This window comes from Gossypium hirsutum, chromosome A08, assembly GCF_007990345.1.
Source record: "Gossypium hirsutum isolate 1008001.06 chromosome A08, Gossypium_hirsutum_v2.1, whole genome shotgun sequence".
NCBI classification, from domain to species: domain Eukaryota; kingdom Viridiplantae; phylum Streptophyta; class Magnoliopsida; order Malvales; family Malvaceae; genus Gossypium; species Gossypium hirsutum.
Window position 1 is genome coordinate 4,335,602 of NC_053431.1, and position 27,031 is coordinate 4,362,632.

The following is a 27,031-nucleotide window of genomic DNA, read 5'->3' on the forward strand; positions in this document are numbered from 1 at the left end:
CTTAGTCCGGATATATTCGCTTAGCACAAAGCCTTCGGGACTTAGCCCGGACAGCATTCAATTAATCATGCACATCTAACAATAATTCATGGTACATTCATATTTCATTTTCGTTTACGAAACTCAAACACAAGGCACATATTGTCCTTGCACATTCGGCTCAATAGCCACACATAGAGCATGATTTAATCACATCGAAATTTAAGCTCTCTTACTCAAGAACTTACCTCGGGTGTTGTCGAACGATTCCGCTAGCTATTCAACCACTTTTTCCTTCCCTTTATCGGTTTTATTTCCCCTTTGCTCTTGAGCTTAATCAAACAAATAAATTGATTTCATCATTTAGGCATCAAAAGATGAACACAAGGCACTTAGCCCATATTTATACATTAGACATTAAAGTCTCATACATGCAAAAATCATGCATCAACACAACATATTAGCTAATTTCTTTGCCCTTGGCCGAATATGCATGTCCATTTTTGGGGTCGATTTCAACACTTAATACACACATATACACACTAGTAAAGCATCCTCCCCCTTTACATCAATTTAACACATGCATTGCTCATTAACATGCAAAGTTACATTCGGCCTTAGCACACATCTTGCTAGCCGATTCTTCTCCATTTAGCAACCAATGCACATATGTGCTCACACAAAAATGCTAAAAAGGAGGTTCAAGAATCATCAAGCCATCATCACATGCATCATTAACAAGCTTCATATTTTGCATGCAATGGCATTAACACAACCTCCACCTAGGCCGAATCTTAACTCATCCTCATGCCTCATCACCACAACATCAAACATCAACCAAGAATGATGCATCCATGGTCAAGTGCCATTTCCATCACATAGCAAGATTTAGACCATGGGTTAGGTAGAACTCAAGCTAACAACTAAAACATGCATGCCTCTCATGGAACATCATCAAACATACCTTAGCCTAGCTACATGCATGGCCGAATCTCTTCACCTTTCTTCTTCTTTCCTCCTTAAAATTTTTGGCCAAGGATGAACCAAAGGATGAGAAAATTTTTCTTTGTTTTTCTTTCTAGTTTTGGCAAGCATGAAGATGAGAAAAGGATGAACAAAATTCCCCCTTTCTCTTCTTTAGCTCACGGCAATGGGGGGGACAAACACTACACACACATTTTTTTTCTTTTGTTTTCCATTTCTTTATTACCCATACTCCTTATTTTATTCTTCCACTAACAAAACATGTTTCATGACATGTTTTGCCCATCATTCCTTGTCATGGCCGGCCACTACTCATTAGGGGGGGGAATTTGACATGCAAGTCCCCCCCTTTGTCCACATGCACTAATAGGTCCTCACACATTGACCTATCACATTTTAGAATTTTCTCACATAAGTCCTATTGACTAAATTCACATGAAATCAACCAAATTGAAGCTTGAAATTTTCACACATTAATAATTACATATTCTACACAATAAGTATCACATTCAAACATTTCGGTGACTCGGTTTAGCGGTCCCGAAACCACTTCCCGACTAGGGTCAACTTTGGGCTGTCACAAATCATATGCTTCATCTTTCAGTCTGTCATTCAGTTGTCTGGTACATGATGTTTAGCTATATTATTGTGAATCTATGGATTCTTTTTGAGCTTTTAATTCTTAGAACTTATGAAAATATCCGAATACATAAAGCAATTTTTGTTTTTTTCTTACATCTGATCTAGGTACTGTCCAGCACCTAAATTAATAGTTGTTGCAAATAAATACACCACAGCCATTGACATCTGTTCTAGGTACATGTTTCGTTGCCAAATTACTTAACTTATTTCTATGCATTTTTCCTTTAAATTACTTAACAAATACTATTTTTCTGACTCCAGCCTCTGTTTCCTGGTGAGAGTGAAGTAGACCAGCTTGTTGAAATTATTAAGGTACGTTTTAGTTTAAAATTCGCATAAATAATAGTTTCATCATGATGATTTTGAAAAAAAATCATTTTACTTAGATATATGATTTGGTATGAAGTAATGATAAGTATGGTTTATAATTAGCTCATCTTGGTAAGATTGTTAATTGGTATGATATGCATTTGTGGTTGTTATAATTCGACTCAAGTGAATTAAGTATGGTTGTTGGATGTGTTTTGGGTATGGTTTATTATTGAATTACATTTTGACTGTAATTTGTTTATTTATTAGTTTGGGAAATGGCAGTGATGAGATGTTATATTTGGTTGATGATAGATAAATAAATACATATGTACTTATGTCATGAATTTTGGTGATTTGGGATGTAAATGTCAAATTGTTATATATATATATATGTTATTGTATGTTCAGCTATGATATTTGACTATTTATGTTTGGTTTACGATGGCAAGAATGAATATGTTTTAACTGTTATATTGAAGTCATATTAAATGACCGAATATATATAAATTGATTTACTTGTGTATATGAAATTTCAGCATGATTTATAACATATGAAATTGACATGTTTTGATTTGGCTAAATGACATGAAAAATGATTAATGTTAGTCAAGTGAGCAATGTATGAATTGGTTATGTTGCAAGTGAAATTTGGTTATTTAGATATGCTTGTATGTGTTTGTACAATTTTGCTTACTTAACCATGAGGTATAGTTCAACTTACAGTAATATGCGCATGTGGGATATCCTTTATGGGATAGAAAAACAAGCACACCCTTTATTTCATAACATTAATCAAATGTATGAATTGCAACCCTTTAAATGTATGAAATGCAGCCCTTTAAATAAACTTGAACCAGACCTGATTCTTGTAGCTTAATTATTATTTGAAGTATGAATAAGTTTTTATATTTGGTTCAACTTAATTATTATTTGATTCAACTTAAGTATGAATAAGTATGAATTAATTTTATTACCATGTAGCTTGCTTGTCCATTAAAATTACAACAATAGCTGACCTTCTCTCCAACCTTATTTTAAATATTTTAAAGATTCAAAGTATATAGGCTGGAAACTTGACGGGTTGCCTTATATCGAGCTTTAAGATATAATGGATCCTCTCTAGGTGTAACAACGCCACGTATGATGAATCTTAAAAAATTCAAAAAGACTTGAAAAAAGTTCTATCGAGCTCATTTACTATTGAATATTTATTACCATGCAGCTTGCTTGTCCATTAAAATTACAACAATAGCTGACCTTCTCTCCAACCTTATTTTAAATATTTTAAAGATTCAAAGTATATAGGCTGGAAACCTGATGGGTTGCCTTATATCGAGCTGTAAGATATAATCGATCCTCCCTAGGTGTAACAACGCCACGTATGATGAATATTAAAAAATTCAAAAAGACTTCAAATTACTATTTTTTATATTAATAATGTTTGATTTTAATATTTAATAATTTTAAATGTCTTTAAAAGTTATAACTAATTTTTATCAAAATAGTATTAATATTGATCATTACTTAAATAAATTACATAACTTACATAACTCATATAACTTACATAATTTACATAACAACTTACATAACTCACATAACTTACATAATTTACATAACTCACATAACGTACATAACAACTTACATAACTTAACTAATACATGTAGTGTAATCTAATAATTTCCTTAAAAGCATATAGTTTAAAGTTCAAATTCCATAACTTACATAATCTACATAACTTACATAAAACATAAAAATATATCATATCAAGACTTACATAATAAACAGCTTACCTGTGTAATTAATTGTCAACTTTAGAATTCAAGAACTACGAAATGGATAGGAGTTGGATGAAATTGTCAAGGGTAAGCAACGCCTATCGAAATAGAGTACAAACTTTTCTGAATTTTGCATTTCAAAATGCAAGCCAAGAGAATATGATTCTTTGCCCGTGTAAGAAGTGTGGCAACATCAATTGGCATACTCGTGAAGTTGTCTACGAACATCTAATTGTTGATGGCTTTATTCGGGGGTATAAAAAATGGATTTTCCATGGAGAGTGTACATCTAGTGGAACTTCTTCAACGATTAATCTGACTTATCCTGATACTGATTACCATCAGTATGTTAGACAAGATGACATGGAAGGTATGTTGCGGGATGCATTTAATATGCACAGCCATGGTGAGCAATCGTTTCCACCTGACTTTTTTGCATCCAATGATTGTAATAATGGTGGAAATGTTTTTGGCGAAACGGGAACAAGTGCACCTTATGAGGAGCCAAATGAAGAAGCGGCGAAGTTCTACAATTTACTTAATGAAATGAACGAAGAACTTTACGAGGGATCAAAATATTCAAAATTGTCCTTCTGTATTCGTTTATTTCACTTAAAATGTTTGGGAGGGTGGACTGGAAATTGTTTTACAATGCTGCTAGAGTTTCTGAGAGAGATGTTTCCTTTTGTAAAAATCCTCCAATCTTGTCAAGATATGAAGAGACTAATAAAAGATTTGGGACTTGGGTACGATAAAATTCATAGTTGCCCAAATGACTGCATGTTGTATTGGGGTGATCAAAAGAACCAACAGTGTTGTAATGTTTGCGGCAAGTCTCGTTGGATGAATGAGAATACAGAAGATGTGAATGTAGATGAAGGTGGGACACAGTTAAGAAAGAAACCAGTCAAGGTTTTGCGATACTTTCCCCTAATACCAAGACTTCAAAGGCTTTTCATGTCGTCAAAGACGACCGAATCTATGAGGTGGCATAATGATCAACGGACCGATGATGGATTGTTAAGACATCCTGCGGATTCTTTAGCTTGGAAATCATTTGACATGAAATTTTCAAGCTTTGCAAGTGATCCTCGAAATGTGAGGCTTGGGCTAGCAGCTGATGGCTTTAATCCATTTAAAATCATGAGTACTTCGTGTAGTACTTGGCCTGTAGTGCTTGTTCCTTACAATTTGCCTCCATGGATTTGCATGAAGCAATCTTCGTTTATTTTATCAATGATTATTCCTGGAGAGAAAGGTCCCGGAAATGATATTGACATCTATTTGCAGCCACTTATTGAAGAGTTAAAATAATTATGGTAGGGTGTTGAGACATATGATGTATTAAGAAAAGAGAACTTTTATTTACGTGCAGCTTTATTGTGGACAATTAATGATTTCCCGACTTATGCTAATTTATCGGGTTGGAGTACTAAAGGACGTTATGCTTGTCCTTGTTGTGCTGCGCAAACTTGTTCGAAGTGGTTGTACAATGGAAAGAAGTTTTTTTACATGGGCCATCGTCGGTGGTTAGATGGAAATCATAAATTTAGATTTCAGAGGACTCTATTTGAAGGTACTGAAGAGTATAGAGGAGCTCCTCAGCAGACCGTTGGATTTGAAATCTTGTTTATGTTAAAAGATATCAACTTCAGTTATGGGAAGATAAATCAACCACCTAACACGCAATCAAAGAGAAGATCGAGGGATGAATCTGATGATGAATCTGACGAAGAGGATGATCCTAATGAGGCAGACTTGTGGAAAAAAAGAAGTATTTTTTTTAGTTGTCTTATTGGGAGCATAATATTTTACGCCACAATCTTGATGTCATGCATATTGAAAAGAATGCCTGCGAGAACATAATTGGGACAATTTTGAATGTTGATGGAAAATCAAAAGACAATTTTCAGAGTCGACTTGATTTAGTTGACATGAGAATTCGGCGTGATCTTCATCCTCAAGTACTTCCGAATGGGAAATATCGGTTGCCGCATTCTATTTTTTCAATGTCAAAGGCAGAGAAAGAGGTGTTTTGTATGGTGTTGAAGGATATAAAGGTCCCAGATGCGTATGCGTCAAATATATCTCGATGTGTGAGTCTTAAAGATCGAAGATTATATTCATTAAAATCACATGATTACCACATCTTGATGCAAGATTTACTCCCAGTTGCTTTACAGTGCTGCATGTCAAAAAATGTGGCGTCCTGTATAATTGAACTATCCAATATAATGAAAGCTATTTGTGGCAAAGTTTTGGATGTTGAAGAACTTAAGAAAGTACAGGATCGAGTTGCTTTGACTTTATGCAATTTGGAGAAGATCTTTCCACCTTCCTTCTTCACTATTATAGTGTACTTGGTAATCCATCTCCCTCACGAAGTAATACTTGGTGGACCGGTTTTTTATCGATGGATGTATCCAATAGAAATGTGCTAATTTATTTGTCAAGTATTTATTTATTCGTGTCTATACATTTAGTTACAACTTTTGATAAATATTGTATATCGTATTTAGGTTCCTAAGCAAATTGAAATCTTATTGTCGCAATAAGCGTTATCCAAAAGGATCAATTGCTGAAGGCTACTTGGCAGAGGAGTGCATGGCATTCTGTTCTAGATATTTAAAAGATGTTGAAACACGATTGAATAGACCAAATAGAAATGCTGGGCTCAATGATCATAACTTGGCCGAAACTTATTTATTCCAAAGTTATGGAGAACCAATCGGCAAAGTTGAAATTGCAGAATTAGATGATATATCGTGGATACAAGCACATCGATATGTACTTTTTCACCACGATTTAGTTGAACCGTTACGCAAGTAAGTTCTAAAATTTCCTAACATATTCGTCGTTTTGATTTGTTTATCTTCTAACCAATTACACTTGTTTTTAACATAGTGAGTACAAACAAATTTTGAGATCTCGTGCACGCTCTCGAAGATTGCAACATCGAGAGATTAATAAGTTATTCACAGAATCTTTTCATGAATGGTTAAGTCAAACAGTATGTAACTAAAGTTAATAAGTTACATATAATCCCGAAATTTAGTTAATTATTCAATTTACTTTCGATTCAATAGGTTTGGAGTGGAAAGGACGTCAATGACGAAGTTAAATGGCTTTCCCAAGGTCCGAACAGAATAATAAAAAGATTTAGTGCCTTCCTCATCAATGGATACAGATTTCATACAAAGTATCGTGAGAGAATGAGGAGAACTCAAAATTGTGGAGTTATTGTTAATTCTTCAATTACAAGTTATGCTAGTGCTAGGGACAGTAATCCGGTTGAGGGTAATGTGGAGTATTACGGACTTCTTACCGACATTATTGAGTTGGATTACTATGGCAGATGGAAAGTTGTATTATTTCGGTGTGATTGGGCTGATGTTAATACTGCTCGAGGAATTAAAGAAGATCAATTTGGTTTTACAATGTTGAATTTCTCTCGCTTGATTCACACTGGACAACAATTGATGGACGAGCCATATGTATTCTCCTCTCAAGTGAAACAGGTTTTTTATTCGAAAGATCCAACTGATGAGGGTTGGTATGTTGTACTCCGGAACACCCCTAGAGACTTGTTTGACATGGGTAATGGAAGTAGAGATGACATCGTCGAAAGATCAGAAACATTACCTTTTTCAGAACAAAACTTAGATGAAAATATCCATAGTACTAATACACAACATCAATGGGCTCGACATGATGCGGATGAAGATATTTACGAATAATGATGTAGTAAGATTTTACAATTTTTTAATTATATGTAATATTATAATTTTAATCTTTGTCATGTTATATAATTTAACTATTTTATATGTACTACTATTGTTGTAATTTGTTACTAAAACTTTAACTATTTTATGTGTATTGCAGGAAAAATGCGTAGAAGAAGATTACAAGATTTAAGTATTGTCCAGAATACTCCAAATTCGGAAGAAGGAAATAGTGAACAGCAGACAGTTGTTGGATCTTCGAATATGCCGGAGACACTTGATGAGCCTGAAGAATTTCAAAGTAATGTTATGTTCATTTTACATGTGTTGACTTTTATTATTGAATTATTTGTCAATTTTAATATAATAATAGTATATCATTTTTCAGCTGAAAGTGGTGGGACGCGCAGAGTTTGAGGACGTACGCTGCTTAGAGATTTATACGACTTAGATCGTGTCGAGCGTGTTAAAGTAAGTAGAAATACTCATGGTCAGCCTGTTGGATCTGAAGCTCGACTTTTAGCAGGGTATTTAGGCATTTTAGCATGAAATGCAAATATGTTGCCCATCAACTACGAATCATGGCATCACATGCCTGATAGTAACAAAAATCAGGCTCTCGCTAATATTAAGGTAACAAAATGTGAATGCAATTTATAATACTTTGGTTTAAGTTTCATTCATATTTACATTCTAAACTTATGTTTTTTTAGGAGAGATTTGCTTTAGAAGTCTTCGATGATTATATCAATAAGGCATTAGGTAAAAGATGGAGAGACAATAAAAGCACTTTAAAGAAACAATATTTTAAGAAAGAGATAAGCCTCGAGGAAAAATTGAGAAATGTTCCGCCGGGAATGCTGAGGTATCAATGGGAAGATGCGGTTAGATTTTGGAATTCAAAGAAAGGAGAGGTATTGCGTATTTTCAAACTCTTATATATAGTGTTTACTATATACGTAATAATAATTTTATTATGTAGGACTGTGAGCGAGTTGGAACAAGCAGCAGGCAAAAACAAAAATTCACGCACACGGCAGGGTCGAGAAGTTTTGCTTCCGTAGCTGAGGCCGTGGTATTATGAACTTATTAATTCTTTCAAATATTAATAACTTTCTATTATTAAATAATATTCTTACTACTATATTGTAGGAAGTCAAATCCAGACAAAAAGTTGGACGCCTTTAGCTTTTTGAGATTATGCATAGGAAGAAAGATGGATCTCCTATGACATCCGAAGCTGGAGAAATTATGGTATATTTACTTAATAATATTTGATTTATTCTAAATATTTATAATCTTTAATTATAATTGTTTAATTCAATTCATCATTAGTAGTTTTAAATAATGTTAAGTTATGTTGCATTCCTTTTTATTATATATTTCGTTTATAACTTTTTAATTGATTTTTTAGGAGAAACTAAAGGAGAAGAAGGCGGAATATGAAGCGATTGCTTCGAGTGATAGTTTTGTTAATCTTGAGAACATTGATAACAGAATTATCACTGAAGTTTTGGGTCCTGAAAGGTACGGTCGGGTTCGATTTCAAGGATCTGGTGTTACCCTGACCAAATATTTTGGATCCGGCTCCCAGCAATACATGCCTTCCGGAAGTCAAGCTCAAGCTGAAGTTCAGAGGTTAAGAGACCAGATAGCTCAGATGCAAGCGAACACGGTTGAGCAAATTGCCGAGGTTGAACGAAAATATGAAGAACTCCAGCAATAACTTAGAGCGGAGGCAGCAGAGAGGGAGGCAGCGGCTGCAGCGAGAGAGGCAGAGGCACGAGCGATGGTAGCAGAGCAGAGCAAAAAGTACGATGACCTCCAGCTACAGCTTCAGCAGATGATGCATATGTTTCAGCAATCGCAAAAGTCGCCATCTTAGACATTAGTTTTCTTATTGTAAGAATGTTTTTAAGTTTTGTTACGTTTAACATTATTGTAAAAATATTTTAAATTATACTTTATTTATTAATTATATCATATATCTTTCGTTAAAATTGAAGTATCATTTAGAATTAATGTTTTTGGTTCTATTTTTTATGCTAAATTTGCTGTTTTTGGCTGCATTTTATAATATATTTGTTGTATTTGGTTGGATTTTAATGCAGGAAGGGCTGGATATTGGTGAAAAAAAATATTGCAAATTTGCAAAAATTAGCGGCATTTGAAAAAAGCGCCGCTAAAAGTCGTGACTTTTAGCGGCGCTTTACCCACAAACGCCGCTAAAAGCCATGACTTTTAGCGACGCTTCACCCACAAACGCCTTTAAAAGTCGTGCTTTTAGCGGCGCTTTTACCACAAACGCCGCTAAAAATTGTGACTTTTAGCGGCGTTTTTTCAATAAACGCTATAAAATTTTGGGGCGTTACCTATAGCGGCATTTTTTGCGGCGTTTTAGAAAGGCCGCTAAAAATCATGACTTTTAGCGGCGTTTTTTCAATAAACGCCATAAAATTTTGTGGCGTTACCTATAGTTGCATTTTTTGCGGCGTTTTAGAAAGCGCCGCTAAAAGTTTTAGGGGCGCTTATAAGCGCCGCTAAAGGCTAAAAAAAGCGCCGCTAAAAGTCTATTTTCCTGTAGTGATTGCCCCATTTGTAACACTTCTTACCTGACCCAATGGTCAAGTTTAAGCTACAGAATGTTACATTAGTTATTAAAGTAACCACAATGAAATAAACATCCAATTCATGTATAATACTTTTAAATACATGATGTCCCCAGAAATGACGCCAAAAACTTGATGTCCACGAAACCAACTAAAAATACGATAAAGGCAAGTGCACTTATCGATAAATAATATAGCTACGGTGAGCAAATATATTGTTCCCACGAAGACTAAAAGTGCTAGTAATTACCGTCTTTCTATTATTTAATTGACAAATTGAATTAATTGAATTAAACTAAAATTAACTAAATTAATTAACTAAGAATTAGGCAAAGAACAAATCAGGAAAATAATCGAATAATTACAAACAAGTGAAACAATACCCGGGAAAGAATCCACCTAGATTGCATCTGTCATTATCAATCTGAATTAAACAATTTATTCACTTAATATCTTGATCCGTAGAAATCCCTAAATTATGCTAATATCTCTCTTTAAGACTAAAAGCAACTGACTCTAGGTTGATTAATTGAAATTGCTTTCTAATTAAAACCCCTATTATCGTATTAACTCTATTTATGAATTCCCCTATTATATTTGACTCTAATCCGGTGGATTTATGTCGTCCTATTTCTAGAATTACATGTAACTCCACTCAATTGTGTTAGATCTACTCTTAAACAGGGTCTATTCTTCCTCTAAATTAAGCACATCAAACATGAATTAGTAATCAGGAAAATATTAAATCATGAACTAAGCATACATAAATGAGAACAAGATTCAAGTATTTATTGTGTAAAATAGAAATCAAAAGACAGAATTCATTATAGGTTTCATCTCCTCTGGGCATTTAGAAAATTAGTTCATAATCACGAATAAAAGAATCTCAAAGTTAGTATAACTGCTAGAAATAAAGAAACTCATAATAAAATTCAAAGAAATTAAAAGGAGATCTTCAATCTTGATGGAAATATGCTTCAGAGTTGACTTCAATGGTGTTTTCTGAGTTATTTCTTCAATGCTCTCTATCGGCCCCACTTTTCTCTTCTTATATTTGGTATTTATATGTCTTAAAATGCCTGAAAAACCTAAAAATTGCATTTTTCCGCTTATTTGGAATATGCGAATCGCGAAATCCACACGGCTGTGTGTCCAACCCATGTAGTTCCTGAAATCTGCTCCAATTGTTCGATTTTCGCTTCGTTTTCGCTCCCATATGCTCTCCTAATTATAGAAACATGACTTTCAAGTATTAGGAGCATAAAATTCACCATTTTGCATTGATTAATCATCCAAAAACACATTAAGAACTTGATTAAAACATATTACTTTTGACACTTATCAATGCATACAAGACAGACATATGGTATTATATTCAATCAATTTCGAGACTTACACAGGCTTAAGAATACTCTTATACTAGTCCACACTTGAATTAGGGCCAAATCGTAAAGTTTTAAAAATCCCTTGACTAACATCGAGACGACATGCATATACTCATCGCGACATCACTCTCTGAGATGATGATGTTGCGATGTCAAGAAGCCTGCGATCGAGATGTTGCCCCTGTTTTGGAAAAATCCACCTTTGGTACCTAATTCAATGAACTTCAAACCATTCCCAAGTTATTCATTCAACCTTACACAAGAATATAGTCATCAAACCAAGATCATGACAAACAATTCATATATTTAACCATTCAACAATCAAACATATTCAAGTCCTTATTCACCTACCATGTCAAAGTTGTTTTCACTACAATCACAAACATATTCATCATGATAATTGTAACTAACAACTTCAATGAATGGTCATGCATCACTTAAAACATACACAAAACTATCAAACACACACTTAACATATATAGCCTATCGTTTCCAAATCAACTTTATTTCTATAAGAACTATTTTATCTAATAAATTTCTTAAATTTCTTGCAAATTCACTATTCCATTACCAGAATAAACAAAAAATTTTGGGGTGTTACAAACTTGAACCCTAAGTTGTGGCTTATATTGGTTGGGTGTTCACCTTCCCAAAAATAGCCCGGGTTTGAATCGCAGTTGTAAAAAAAAGAAGTACAAACACACCCAACATAAGAAAGAGAAAAACACATCGCAAAAGAAAAAAAAAACTCATTCCAATAAATTTGAAATATAGTCTCTATACTTTTATTGTTAGAACCTAAATTTTAAAATCTGAAAAGTAGAAAAACTAAATTACTAAAAAATGTATAAGGACTAAAATTAAAATTGATAAAGAATACAAGGAGCTATGACCTATTTTAACCTAAATTAAATTACAATACTATGCAAAACACATGAAATATTTATACAAATTGTGGACGACTTTATCCATTTTCATGCTTGTGAATCTGTTGGGACGACTTTCATTGGTAGTATGGATTTTGTGCACGTTACAAATTAAATAAAACAAATTGTGGACATAATCATATATATATATTAGTTTGGTAGAAGGCAAGCACGTGAAACTAAGATTCAACTTATATTTTATTGGCTACGGGTAATTATTTGGTAGATTTTTTTTAAATTTTACATGTAGGTTGACATTTTACCTTATGTTTTTATTTAATTTTTAAAAATAATTTAACAACAAATGATAAAATTTTAATTTTATTGGTGGAGTTCAAAATTTTCACGGGCGAAGCTAGAAATTATCTTTAGAGGGGTCGAAATTAAATTGTAATTTTTACAGTAGAGAAAATATAATCCCACCATTTTAATAAACTATATTTTTATAATTTTTAAAGGATTAATTTTTATATTTTTAAGGGGACCAAAATATATTTTTAAAAATTTAAAATTTTAAAGAGGTAATGGTGAAAAATTTTCAATTTAAGGGTGTACTAAATAATTATCTTATATAGATTGCACCACAGTATTTTCTATATGATTAAAATATGCGTCAAGTTTCACTGCTTTTTGTACCGTTGAAATTCAGTTCGTTTGTTTTTATTTTTATGATTTTAGTTTTTCTTTTTTAATTTTAAAATTGATACTTTTAAAAAAAATTTATTAAATTGATTGGTGTTTTATTTTTTAAATAAAAAAGATTCACTTGATAGTCATACAACAAAAAATAATATTATAATGAATATGAATTTTATGAAAAAAATTTAACAATATTGACAATTGGACTTATATTTTTAAATATGAAAAGTATATTGACTAAATTTCTTGAAATAAAAGTATAAAGACTAAATTTTAAATATATAAAAAGTATATTAGACTTTTATTTTTGTACAACCAATATATGTTTCATATTCGTTTTATAATCTATGAAAAATTAATCTTTTCAAAGTTTGCGGTTGCTCTTCCCAAAAATATTGTCTCATATGAATTTTCTCTCTAAAAATGCAATCATAAACTTTGTTTTTATATTAATTTATACCTATATGTTAAAGAAATGTCCTTTGGACATACACGTGGCACACACCCACTGCTTTTTTTTCATTTTATGAAAAATTATTTAATTCTTATATTTTAATTTCTAATATAATTTGATTTTTATATTTTTATATTTTTATTAATTAATTTAAATAGTTAATATAGCTAAGTTTTCAATTAAAATATTACGAAGTTATATATAATTTGAAAATAAATTTTTAAATCCATAAAATTGATAGATTAAACTTTATAAAATAAAAATTAGAGGACTAAATTCTAAATTTACGAAATGTAGAGACTTAGAGTTATGGTTGTTTGAACCAACTAAACAGGTCACTTTGGAGTATCAGCCCGAAGAGAGGTATCAAACTAGTTGACCTATGAATCAGTATAGGCTAAAAAAATCGATTGAATTGTTTTTGTTAAAAAAAATATCTTTATTTTTATATTTTTAATGATTCATTTAATCGAACCATATGAACCAGTGACCTGATCAATTCGACCACCATTTCAATTTTAAAAACTTTACTTAAAATATATTTAACTTTTAAAATTTTACTTTATAATTTAACACAAATAAGAGGATATTTAGATATTTGTAAATCTAATCATAACAAACAAACAAAAAATATTTATTTGATTTAATGAATATATTTTGGTGATTTAATTTCAAATAAAAAGACAACCAAAATCATATCAAACAAACAACAATATATTTATTTGATTTTGTGCGCATAAAAAGGACAACTGATTGAAAATGAAACCTAAGTTTGAAACTTGAGAGCCTTTTTTTTACAATTAATTTTCTTTTCTTAGTTTACCATCATGCAATTTTATACTTATTATTTAAACAAATAATGATAAATTCGGTTCTCCAATTTTATAAAAAAGAAGAAGTTATTTTAATCATTCATTTAATTTTTCGTCTCTTTTAGCCATTAAAATTGCATTGGTTATTACATTCACGTTACAATCTATGTGTATACCACGTTAGCAATTAATTAATTTTATAAATATTAAAAAATATTTTAAAACTTTTAAAATAATTTTAATATGGTTTAATTTTTAAATACTTTTTTAATTTTTTTAATTTTAAAAAAAATTAATTGATTGTTGACGTAGCATCTATGTAACAGCCCGATTTAGGGCCTAGTCGGAATAGTGATCTCGGGACCACAAATCCGAAGTTATAAAAATCATTTTTATTATTTTTATGAGGTTATAGTATGATTTTATTAGTGCATGAAAAATTTGATGAGCTAATTTTAAGGTTTTCTAGCCCAATTTCGAAAAAGGACTAAATCGCACAAAAGACAAAAGTTTCATTTTAGTACCTAAATGAGTTAAATAGCTAAAGAACTTTAATTGAGAGCTTTAAAGGCAATTTCACCCTTTTTATTAGTGTTGTCCGGCCATGTGAATGATTTTAAGCAAATGGTCAAAGTATTCGGTGGATGATGTCATGATTTGGTGGTATCGTGTGTCTTATCTGTGGGTGACACACGATTCACACCCATGGGCGTGTGTTATGACTGTGCCCTAAACTTAAATTTTTAAAGTCATTTTAGCACACGGGTAGTCCACACGGGCGTGTGTCCATGTCGTGTCATAAAGTCGTATGCATGCTAGTAGTACACGGGCAACAGACACGGCCATGTGTCTCGGCCGTGTGAATGACACGGTTATAGGGCACGGGTGTGTGCTTGGGCCGTGTGGTTTTGGCAGAATGCCCAGGTTTTCAGACACTGGTTCGGAACACGGGCGTGTCCCTAGCACACGGTCGTGTGTTTTATACCCACATGGGCATGTGGAGCTTTGTTGCATGAAATTTTTCTAAGTTTTTCATGAGTTCTCGATTAGGTTCCGAACCAGCCCGGATGAACGTTCTGGGCTTGTAAGCCCATGTTAGGGGCAGATTGTTTGTGAAAAGAAAAGTTTTAAATTATTTGAGATTTCACGGCCTAGTTTCGTTTAGTTAGTTGAGTTTAAGTTAGGTAGCACCACGAACCCCATCCTAGCGTCGGATACGGGCGAGGGATGTTACAATCTACGTGCATTAGGGGTGAGCATTCGATCGAGTAGAGTCGGATCGAGTAAAAAAATTTCGAGTTAGTCAAGTTGACGAATCCTATTTTAGCAACCGAACTCAATTTGAATTTTTTTTGAATCGGATTGAACCTAGTAAAAAAAATTTGAGTCAAGTCGAGTCGAGTTAATGAATCCTATTATTTGTACTCAATGTTGCGCTTACATGAACCGATTATTTAACTAGGAAACAAAGTATAAAATTATTTAACAATATAAACAATATAATGATTTTGCCTCTTAACTTAATTAGTAAACATTTATCAAAACAACATAGTTTTACCTTTTAACTTTAGAAAAGGTAAACATTTATCAAAATGACGTAGTTTTTCCTTTTCTTATTTGGATTTTTGGATAACTCGAATTGTGTAATTCACATTCGAGTTAAATCGAAAAACTTATTTTTTTATTCGAGTTGATTCAAATAACTTGATTAACTTAAATAACTCGAATTTGAAAATTTTATCGAGTTTTTCGAAACGAATTGGATTTTGGTCACCCCTAACGTGCATGTCAAATCAGCAAAGTTAATAGACATCAATTTGTTCATTCATCTTGGGGTAATTTGACAAACAACGCTAGTTTAAAGGCTAAAAGAAATGAATTAAATGAAAGACTAAAATGACTTTTTATAAAGTTTGAAGATCAAATAAATCATTATGTTATATTTGACAAAAGATTTCATCCTACCTATAATATATAATTATAGTAAGAATTTTTATAATAAAAAAACATAAGAATCAAAATATTTTCGACCCCTCAATCAAAATGAACATCGCTAAGACTTAAATTTATTATTTATCTTATCTCATTAAAATAAAAGTTGTAATACAAACTTTTTTTTCTAATTCTGACAATTCAAAATTTTTTAGGGTAAACTATAAAAATAGTCACTTTTGGTTGCCTCAACTTATATTTTAGTCACTTATGTTTAAAATGTTACGTTTTAGTCACTTACATTATTATTTTGTTACGAAGTGGTCACTCTACTGTTAAGCTCCATTGCCTCCCTAACGACAATCCTATGTGGCAATCCAAATTAAATTTATTTAATTAAAAACCTATTTTTATCCTAGCAACTAGGCATCCAAGTTGACATTTAAAACCCATTTGGACTGCCACGTAGGACTGTCGTTAGGGAGGTAATGGAGTTTAACGGTAAAGTGATCACTTTGTAACAAAATGATAACGTAAGTGACTAAAACATAACATTTCAAACATAAGTGAGTAAAATATAATTTGAGACAAACAAAAGTGATAATTTTTATAGTTTACCCCTTTTTTTTATTATGCAAATACAAAAAAGAGGATGTAAAAAAAAATCCAAAATTCTATTTTCAGAATAATCCAAACGTTTTTTTATAGAAGAAAAAAAAGTAATCCCATTATTGTTGAGAAGTCTCAATCAAATTTAGCATTATTATTGATTTATTAAGAAAATGGTCCTACTTTCAAACATTATTGAGAGTAATTTAACACAAGCTAAAAATGTTGAGATTAATTTAAAAATAGAAGGTTGAGTCTTAATTCAGTTGGTATCGATATTGTTATCAGTGCAAGGGGATGTGGGTTCGAGTACGCTGAAGCGCATTATCCTCTTATTTAAGGATTGAGAATGGACTATAGATAATTTTTATACTTAAAAACGTTCCTTTTAATTAAAGTGTCTTATTATAAAAATTATGACTATAATTGCTTATTCTTTAAAAAAAAAAAACCATGGAGATTGATTAATGACAATACATTTGGTCCTACCAAACCAAAAAAATTAAAAATACAACTACTCATTTGAATGAAGTGAAGAAAAAGAGGGAAATTCTTAATTATTTTAGGAAAAAGCAGTCTTAGACAAATCCAAGAATGAACCAATTAAAGGATGTTGGTAGAAGGTAAGCACGTGAAAGGCTGAAAGATGGGGTTCAAGTTTCAACCAAACTATTAGGACTAAATTTGAACCATAAAAAACTATTTGACATATTGTACACACAATAAAGAACATAGGACAGTTTTGTTTTTCATCTTTTTCTTTTTCTATCAAATCAAATAATGGTCATTGAAATGGTAATGAAAAAAAAACTTTGGGTAAATTATATCTTCGGCCACTAAACTATTAGTAAATTTTTGTTTTGATTGCTCAATTTTGAAAAATTACAAAATGATTATATTTTGTATCAATTGAAAGCTCTCCTTCCTATTTTCTTTTACAGTTCAATTTTTTTTTTGTTTTTATGAAACAACATAGGATCGAAGGTATATTTTTCTACTCGTTAATGGATATTGATTCACTATACCAATTATCGAATTGTGATTTGGAGCTTACTAGTTAGACTTTTTTAGAAAAAAAAACTTAAAAGCCCAATGACTTAAATAAAAACTTTCGAAGATTTCAATGATCATTTTATAACTTTTTAAAAAAATTAATGACCAAAATATAAACTTACTAATAGTTTAAGTACCAAGTGAAATTTATACGATTAAGGTAGCATACATGATCCAATAATTGCAAATAGCATGCTTGTGGACATGTTGGCATTTCAGAACGATATAAGCGACGGATCCAATCAGCTGTCGACAGGAAGGCACGCAATTTCCTCAACGTCGTACTACCTTGGTTGTTGATATATTATTAAATAAATCAATTTAACCCGTATTTTATAAAAAAAATATATCAAATTAATAATGTTATTTACTGTTTAAAGTTGAACTACTGAGAAAGAAATTCATGTCCTTATTTATTTATTTGATCCGATCATTGTAATAGAGGAATTTCATACATATTTTCACCTACACGTACTATTCAAGAGTCAAAGTAAAAAATTTTGTATGGTGTAATATAAAAATTTTATATTAATAGGGGTTTAAATTGAAATCTTAAAATTCAGAAAGGAGAATATACAATTTTCTCATTTGTTTCAAGAAGTATTTATGTCAGAAAAAGAATTATATGAAACTATAATTCCACGTCATTTATATCTCTTATTAATAGGAAAATGACAATTTTTTTGTCATGATAAAAATTTAAATTTAACTGAAAATACTACAAAAATAAGAAGAAAAATTTGATTTATCATTCTCCTGTTGATAAAGGGATATGGATCACAAGCATAACTTTAGTAAAATTTGAATTTTATACCAGTGGAGAAAAAAATTACAAGGACGGTGGGAATTTTATTTTATTTTTTCGATTTATATAGAACAGTTGATAGAAAAGGTAGGCACGTGAAAGCTTAAGATTCAAAGTTGAGCCATTTGACATGCACGACATAAGACAGCAACGTACGGTCTTTCTCTGTTTCTTTCTTTGTCTCCCACACTTTGTCTAAAATCAGATCAATAATGATTGAGCAAAAGAATCCAATTGCATTTCGTCATCTTCGTTTTGGTTCAGAATCTGCAGATACTCTTCGTAAAGCTTCTCTAATGATGAGCTATCATCTTCACTTACCAATACAGTGGACTCGCACTCGAATTGAATATCAAGGTCATCGGCCAGAAACCCCCTCATGTTTTCACCACCATGGTCGGCGGCGTAGGCATAGTCCGACGAAGGGTTTCCTCCTGCTTGGGTGTTCGCATTGCATTGGTGGTTGTCCAATTCGAAGCTTTGGTTTCTTGGGAAAGAAGATCTGGTAACCCTAATGGGTTTCGGGAGATGAATTTTGGGTCTCTCGGAAAATGTTTTGCTTGTGTCACTGATGTTCTTTCTCGTGTTCGTGGCTTGTTGTGATAGTTTCTTACGGGTGTTGGGGTCGGTTCCTTGGTTTAAAAGCCGTTTACTGAGATGGCAGTTCCAGTAGTTTTTTATCTCGTTATCGGTTCGACCGGGAAGTCTGCCGGCGATGAGTGACCATCGGTTGCCGAGAAGTGAATGTAATCGGATGATAAGGTCGTCTTCCTCGGGTGTTATGTTACCTCTCTTAATATCCGGTCTTAAATAGTTCATCCACCGAAGCCTACAACTCTTTCCACACCTAAGCAACCCTGTGAATCCGAATAACTATAAAATCAAAATCAAAACATATAATAGGTTGAATTCTGCCATTAGTCCCTCTATTTTGTAGAAGTTGTGGATTTAATCCTTGTACTTTAATTTGATCCTTTTTAGTCCTTGTACTTTTCAAATTTTAAAAATTTAGTCCTCACTTGAGGATAATTGTTAAATTAATTAAGTTAAGCTCTACTATTTCCAAAATCCAATGCTTCAAACATATCATCATACGTGTAATGCCGTGTTCGGTTCTTACTTTCACATATTACTCACTAAAAATAAAATTAATCGGTTAATTACAGTCATTTGTGCTAAGACTAAAATTCTAAACTTCCAAAACTATAGGGACTTAGAATGATTCAGTTGGAGAAACGGACTAAATCTATAACTGTACGCATGGTACAAGACCAATAATCAAATTTAACCAAACAGAATGTAACCCGAACTGAAAATCGAAATGTATTCCCAAACTTACCGGCTTTCTTAGGAAGTGATTTCCAGTTTCCTTCACCATGAGATTGAACGTAATTGACAAGCAATTTATCTTCTCTAGGGGACCATGGACCTCTATGCAACCCAACTTTAGAACAACAAGGAGCCCTTCCCATTCTCTTTTATAATCACTCAGAATACTTCAAAAAAATACATTGAAATCAACAACAAATATTGGTGGAGAGAGAAAGTGTGGGACAAAGACCGATGCTCTAAGGAGCACAATTGCCCAAAAGCTTTGCCTTCTTTTAAATAGACCATTGAAACTTGAAAGGCATGAATACGTTTTTTTTTTTCACTTTAATTTTCAAAGGAAAAAGATACCATGGGTTTGCATTTTGGCTGAGATTTGTGTGTTTGTAATGAAAGGGTTGCAGTCTATTATATATATATATGGCACGTGAGAAAAATTGTTTTGTATGTATATGTATTTAATCGGTTGTCAGGAATCTCATCTCAAGTGGTATTCTATTATCAATTAAAGTAACATTCAATCGATTGTAGGCGGATTTGAATGGACGGTATGTTTACTTGCAGTTAATGTAAAAACAGCGGTAGTTGTGAGATTAAATACTATAGCGTGAGACAAAAAGTAAGTTAAACGCATCGCACCGCACCCAATCGTCCATCTATACCCACCCTGAATCTTAGTTCAATTGGCATCGATATTGTTGTCAGTACAGAAGGATATGGGTTCGAGTGCACTGAAGCGTATTTTTCTCCTATTTAAGGATTGATGAGGAGCTATGGGTAGTTCTAAGATTATATCAAAAAGAACAGATATGATAAGAACATGAGATTAATGTTAAAAAAACCAACAAAATTTATAAATATTAATAATCTTCAGGTTTTAAGGTTTATAGTCTCGAATTTAGAAATTAGGGTTTTAGTATTTATTTATAATTAATTATTATTTAATTATGTTTAAAGAAAGTTATTAGTATTTGATTATAAAATTTTCACTGTTTTTTATTCAATGATAACATGTCATGTTATTATACACTGACAATGCATTAAATATTCTCCCTATATATATACTAGATCTTGTCACACTTAAAATGTGGGTGTACGGAAATATCTTATATTGAAAATATATATTTATAAAAAAATATCAATAAATGATTATTAGTGGAGTGGCAAGTGTGTTTATATGAATTTATCGATATTGTATTTGAATCCCAAAATAATACTTTTTAATTATTTTATTTGAAGATTATATAAAAATATGAAAAGAGTAAAATACCCTTACAATAATATTGATTACCATTTAACGTAAAGATATTTTACTAATTTCACAATTGAATTGATGTCGTGTTAACTTGTGACACCAACTCAATGAATCACTTTATATATAGTATAAATATATATTGATATTATATTGGACTCGAAACTGAATTCTATCAAATCGTGAGCGTTTTAAAGTAAAAATCCTCTCAAAAATACGTTTCATGAGGTCCGAACTTGCATTCTTGTTTTTTTACAAGAACAAACCTGCTATCACTTCAGTCAACAACTTTTTTTTTTATAATAATTATATTTTTCTTTTTTCGTGTTTCATCACATGTATTTTTTCTTCTCAACGGCCCTTCTCCTATATCTGCCCTTCTCACGCTTCATGTTTCATTTTTCACTAAACAAGACGTCAAATTTGGTCTTTACATGGGTCGGTGGTCTACTAATGGTGCGTTCAATCACGTTCATACAGTTTTTGTTGCATGTAAAAATATACATTATTGGCACCATTCGTCCAAATAGTCCCCACCTATTTATTAGATTTGTTAATTACTTCTTTGTCTCTGAAATTATTCATTCTTTTTTTATTTCGATTTAATCATCAATCCAACATAGTTGAATAAATATTTAAAATTTTAAATCGATTTAACTATCGATTTTTTGTATCAATTTTTTTATCAGTTTCAAATGATTCGTATAAAACTCAATTCAATTTATTTATCCAAATCAATATATCCAATTCCTAAAACCATCTTCTTCTTTTTTAAGGTAAATTCATTAATTCATTTAATGAATGAAACTATATATTTCAGATAGCAAACACTCGTCGTAGATGGTAAAAAACAAGTTCCATCAACACAACAAAGGCTTTAGCCTCAGCATTAATAAAACATTATGATACGTTGACAATTGGCTTTGTCACAACTCAAGCACGACATATCAACCCCGAATGGTCCAAAGCGGCAAGCAAAAATCAACAAAAGAATCTAAAATTCACCAAACTAGAGAAGACTACAACAAAATCATCCCTAAAATCACTTGCAAAATTAAGATTATATGCATAAGCAAGACTAAAAAAAAGTGCTACAAGAGCAAACAAACGCTTCTAAAGTTGAAGATTTATTAAACAATGGAAAAACAAACAAAAAACATATAAAAATTTTAAAACAATACGGGTCTAAATTGACACATATGAAATCATTTATTATTCTAAAGTACTCTCAAAACAAAAACAAATTAAAAACTTAACAAAGAGCCACTTAATTTCCAAGAAAAACTACTGGTGGTTGGTGAAGTTTTAGCGAACGAAAGACACCGTTATATGTCCATTACAACTTGTGAAGACAACAAAAATACCCACAAAATAGATATGCAAACTGAAAATAGAGAAGACATGTGTAATGAAGAAGAAGAAAAAAGAAAGAAAATGTTGATGAGAAAGGAAAAAGACATGTGAGGGCTGATTTTGGTGATGGAAATCTCATTTCTGCCCCTCCCTAAAAAGAAAGATTGGCAGCTTCTTTAATTAGGAAATTAGCCCAAATGGGATATTAATTCCTGCATCTTAGGCAATTTCTACTTCTTTCTTTTTTCAAGAAACATATCACATCTCACACATACAATTGTAATTAAAAATAATATAATCAAATAAATATTATTAAAATATATAATTAATAATTATATTATATCCGAATTCACGTCAAGAAATATCTTGACAAAATCTACACATGATAGGACTTAAACCAAAATAAATATAGCAATAACTCACATAAGGTTTAATCAAAATGAGAGTCTAATTTAAAATTTTATTCTAATAAATAGACTTGTCTATGATCCAAGCCGAGTTAAGCTGCGACTTAGTTCCAAAAAGATTTTAAGTCCAAATTTATTTTCGGCTCGATTTGATCTATAGACTCATTTTACTAGCAAAATAGTAATAAAACATTAAACATATATTTTTACATTAATATTAATATATTTTATAATTAAATTAAAATTTTAATATAATTTATATTAATTAAATCAAATTTGGGTTGAATTTACTAAAAATGAGTAAAATTTCATGGAAGTCCCTATACTAAAAGTTAAATTACATTTTATTCATTTTATTCAAAAAATAGGTAAATTAGTTGTACTGCTAAAAATTAACTTCTATACGTCAGCAGAAAATGCACAAGACAAGCCATGGATGAAATTTTAATAGAAGGAACTAATTTCCTCTTCGAACTAATATATAAAAATTACTTTATTTATTATTTTAATAAAAAAGATAAAATATAATCCGAATAAAAATGATTTTGAAATTTCATTATATGGAAATAATTTTATTTATAAAAGTTAAATTTGATGAATAATTGATAAATCAAAATATTTAAAATTAAAGCACATGTTAGTACTTATAGCTATCGTAATCATAGCTGTAACCATACATAAACCCTAGCACATAGAACTAGAATCCAGAAAAAAACGTATCACTCGTAGAAATGGAAACAGGCAATGACTGTTGAGTGTGGTCCAAAAAATTATTACTGCAGCAGATGGTCCATTATTCAGTAGCACCACCCATTAAGGCATTATACGAAACAATGAAGCCCCACTTATTTTCATTTTTCTTTTAGTTTTTTTCCAGACATGACTCCTAACCACAAGCTATTAGACTCTATCGAGACGAGAGATCATTAGTGACTTAAATTTGATTTGCAAAAGGCTTTGAAGGTTGGGTTAATTTTAATGTTAAGTACATCTCCCACTTACATAGTTTGTGTAGCACCCCAAACCCGGCCCAGAAGTTATGGCCGGATCCGGCATGCCACATCAAAAACGTAAAAAAAAAATTTCCATTCTAAGTCCAGAAAATCGTACTTGATGTTCAAAAGATTAATTCATTAAGGATTAAAGTGAATGGAAGCTGTGCACCAGGTAGGAAACCGGAAAAGAGGTGGTGAGTCCATCGGACTGCTTAAGTACCAAGCTCCATTCGGATCCAATCCTAGACATGCATACCGCCATTGCCACACCTTAACGTCATGGATATTTCTAGGAAACCGATTTGATTAAGTCATTTTTAGGAAAAGTGATTAATCTTGTAAAATACTTTCATTGCGGAAGTTTTGCTTGTTGTCGTGTTATTTTGAAATCAATTGTTGTTTTTGAAAACGCGCTCTAAAGCTATCCAATTTCAACAGTTAAATATAAGTAATACCTATCTTAATAATACATATTAAAACCATCAAAAATAATTAACCGGCCTTATTACATTTAAAAACCCAAAACTTCAAACGTAAATAAAAGGATGTCCAGTTCACCAGAAGAAAATCAAACTTTCAGAACGGGTGGCCACTCCAAATTCCCTCACAGCTCCAAGCCCACTATGGTTGGGGATTTCTTGCATGGATGAAAATAAAAGGGGTGAGTTTGGGGAAACTCAGTGTGTAAGGAAAACCCATTCAAAGCCCAAGTCAGCTCAAGCCTATTGGGCCTAAGCCCATTCAGGTAACAGTGGTACTGGACCAGAGCCCTTTTCAGATTACAATAAACTGGGTCTTAGCCCCTTATTCAGATAATAGTATGGCCCATAGGCCCATTTCAAAATACATGCAACATCAATAACATATGCAAGCCCATTTGGGGAGACTACTCAACCCACCAACCACTACACTCCACCCGTACCAGCCATACACTCCATGTGGGGAATAGCTCAACCCACCCAGCCCAACACTCCACAGTTGTAGCCTTGCTGCTCAGTTAACAGTAAATTGAGGCAAAGCCTCCAGTACGTGGACAAGCCACTTTCAGTACTTCCTCCGTCAATATCCCAGTCCCATGCATCAGATAATAACAACATGGCATGCAGTAAATAGCAACAGTCAAACATGCATTTAAGTCAATTTAACCCTAGGAGTATTTCGGTAATTTATCTCCTAGGGGTAAAACTGTAAATTTTTCACTTTTAAAGGTATTTCAGTAATTTATCTATTTTAGGGTTTTTCATGCATATTCCTACCTTTCACGTACTACAAAATCACGTACCGAGGGTTCTTACCGAATTGGGCCCGTTGGCCCATTATTCCAATTTTGGCCCATTAGGCCCAAAAATATCGAGGGCACAGAAATCATGCACTTTGCAGTCCAAATTTTACAGCTTACCAAAAACATTAATCGATTTACCTCACGAGCATTCGTACACTCGCAAATCTACAAAATACCGGTTTTCGGCATTTCGGCTTTTCGACTTTTGCCGATCCAGACTAAGAAAGAGGGTGTTAGTTACACACCTGTTTGTGACAATATGCTGACGAGATCCACACACGAACCGCCTACAATTGGATTACTAACACGTTAATCTAACTATTCAAATACAAACTACGTATTAACCCCTTACAATATTTGGCCAACCACACCTACAGATCATAGTAAGCTTATAAGAAATCAATAAGCAACTCATTAACAAATTTTTGTCAATGTTTACCACATAATCATAATTTCACTGCAAGCTGTCTTCCTGAGCAACAGTCACTAAATCATTTATAACTAGAGCTACGAAACTCCAAATCAAGTGTCGTTAATTTTATCTGAAAATAGACTCATATATCTTCTATCCATAAAATTTTCAGAATTTTTGGTCTGGCCAATCAATACCAGATTTTTCTAAAGTTTCCCATGTTTCACTGTTTGACTAATCTGACCACTCTTCATTACGAATCAAATTTATCATTGTACAGAATTCAAAATATGTTCTAGTTTATTCCATTTGAAAATAGACTCATTAAGCTTTAATTACATAATTTATGCAGCTTCTAACTCATCTCCCACAATTTATGGTGATTTGCAAAAGTCACGTTACTGCTGCTGTCCCAAGCAGATTTATTATCAAATCACTCTTTCACACCTAACTTGCATGCTTATTATTTAAACATGTATATCACCAATCAATAATCACATATCTATGATTTTACTTAAGTATAATCTCCATTTCATCATTTTAAAGCACAACATGTTAGCTGATTTTTCCCTTTAACATCTAAGGCACATGCATGCTCATTTGTTTGGCTCAACTTCACCTATCTTCCATTTTTCATCAAAAGAACATGAAACAACAACCATTTCCTTCATTTTAATTCATGACTAAATGCTCACAACACAACTAAAAATCAAAATATACTTCAAGAGTTAAGGTAGAATCAAGAAGAACTCATGAACCTCAAAATAGAAGCAAGGTACCAAGAACTTACCTTCAATTTTCCTCCTCCTAATGACCGAATACTCAAGAGCTTTCTCCTCTCGTTTCTCTTCTCTAACTTTCAGCTATGATGAACAAAGATGGACAAAGCTTTGTTCTTTTCACCCCTTTTTCTTTTAATAAAACTTCATATTTCATCCATTTAATTCTTTAATACAAAAGACATGAAATTCTTATCATGAAACATTTACCTAACCCATTATCATGGAACATTTACCTAACCTATTATCATGGAACATTTACCTAACCTTTTATCAATTTGTACCAATTTGTACCATAAATTATGGATATCAAGTGTACATTTTGTCTACAACAACATGATGGCTGGCCACTTCATGTAAAATGGGAGGTTTGTCATGCAAATCCTCCTATTTTGCACTCCTATTTATTTGGCCACTTCAATTTAATCTATAGCATTTTCAAACATTTTCACATAGGTCCTATTTCATAATTTCACCCCCTTTTTCTTATAGAACAAAAATTAACTAAAATTGTCGGGTTCTATCTTAAGTTTGGGCTTTCTAGAGGCCCACTAACATAATTAAACCTATGCAAACATTCACAG

The 27,031-nt window shown here is 32.0% G+C and overlaps 1 protein-coding gene and 1 long non-coding RNA gene across 3 annotated transcripts; both read right to left on the reverse strand.

Annotated features, from left to right (window-relative positions):
• Window positions 1–10,836: 10,836 nt before the first annotated feature.
• On the reverse strand, window positions 10,837–12,210 carry LOC121204894 (uncharacterized). Its single transcript, XR_005900043.1, has 2 exons — window positions 11,420–12,210; window positions 10,837–11,247 (listed from the first exon to the last, which is right to left on the reverse strand). It is a non-coding gene; the product is annotated as an uncharacterized lncRNA (long non-coding RNA).
• Window positions 12,211–18,560: 6,350 nt separating this feature from the next.
• LOC107930454 (myb-related protein 308) lies at window positions 18,561–20,361 on the reverse strand. 2 transcript variants are annotated; one of them, XM_041075671.1, is made up of 2 exons: window positions 19,978–20,361; window positions 18,561–19,511 (listed from the first exon to the last, which is right to left on the reverse strand). In XM_041075671.1, exons 1-2 carry the CDS (start codon window positions 20,014–20,016, stop codon window positions 18,840–18,842), a joined length of 711 nt encoding a protein of 236 aa, XP_040931605.1. In that variant the 5' UTR covers window positions 20,017–20,361; the 3' UTR covers window positions 18,561–18,839. The 2 variants fall into 2 exon arrangements, with proteins under 2 accessions (XP_040931605.1, XP_016717616.2); XM_016862127.2 differs by having other exon boundaries at window positions 18,561–19,495; window positions 19,978–20,359.
• Between the last annotated feature and the right edge of the window lie 6,670 nt (window positions 20,362–27,031).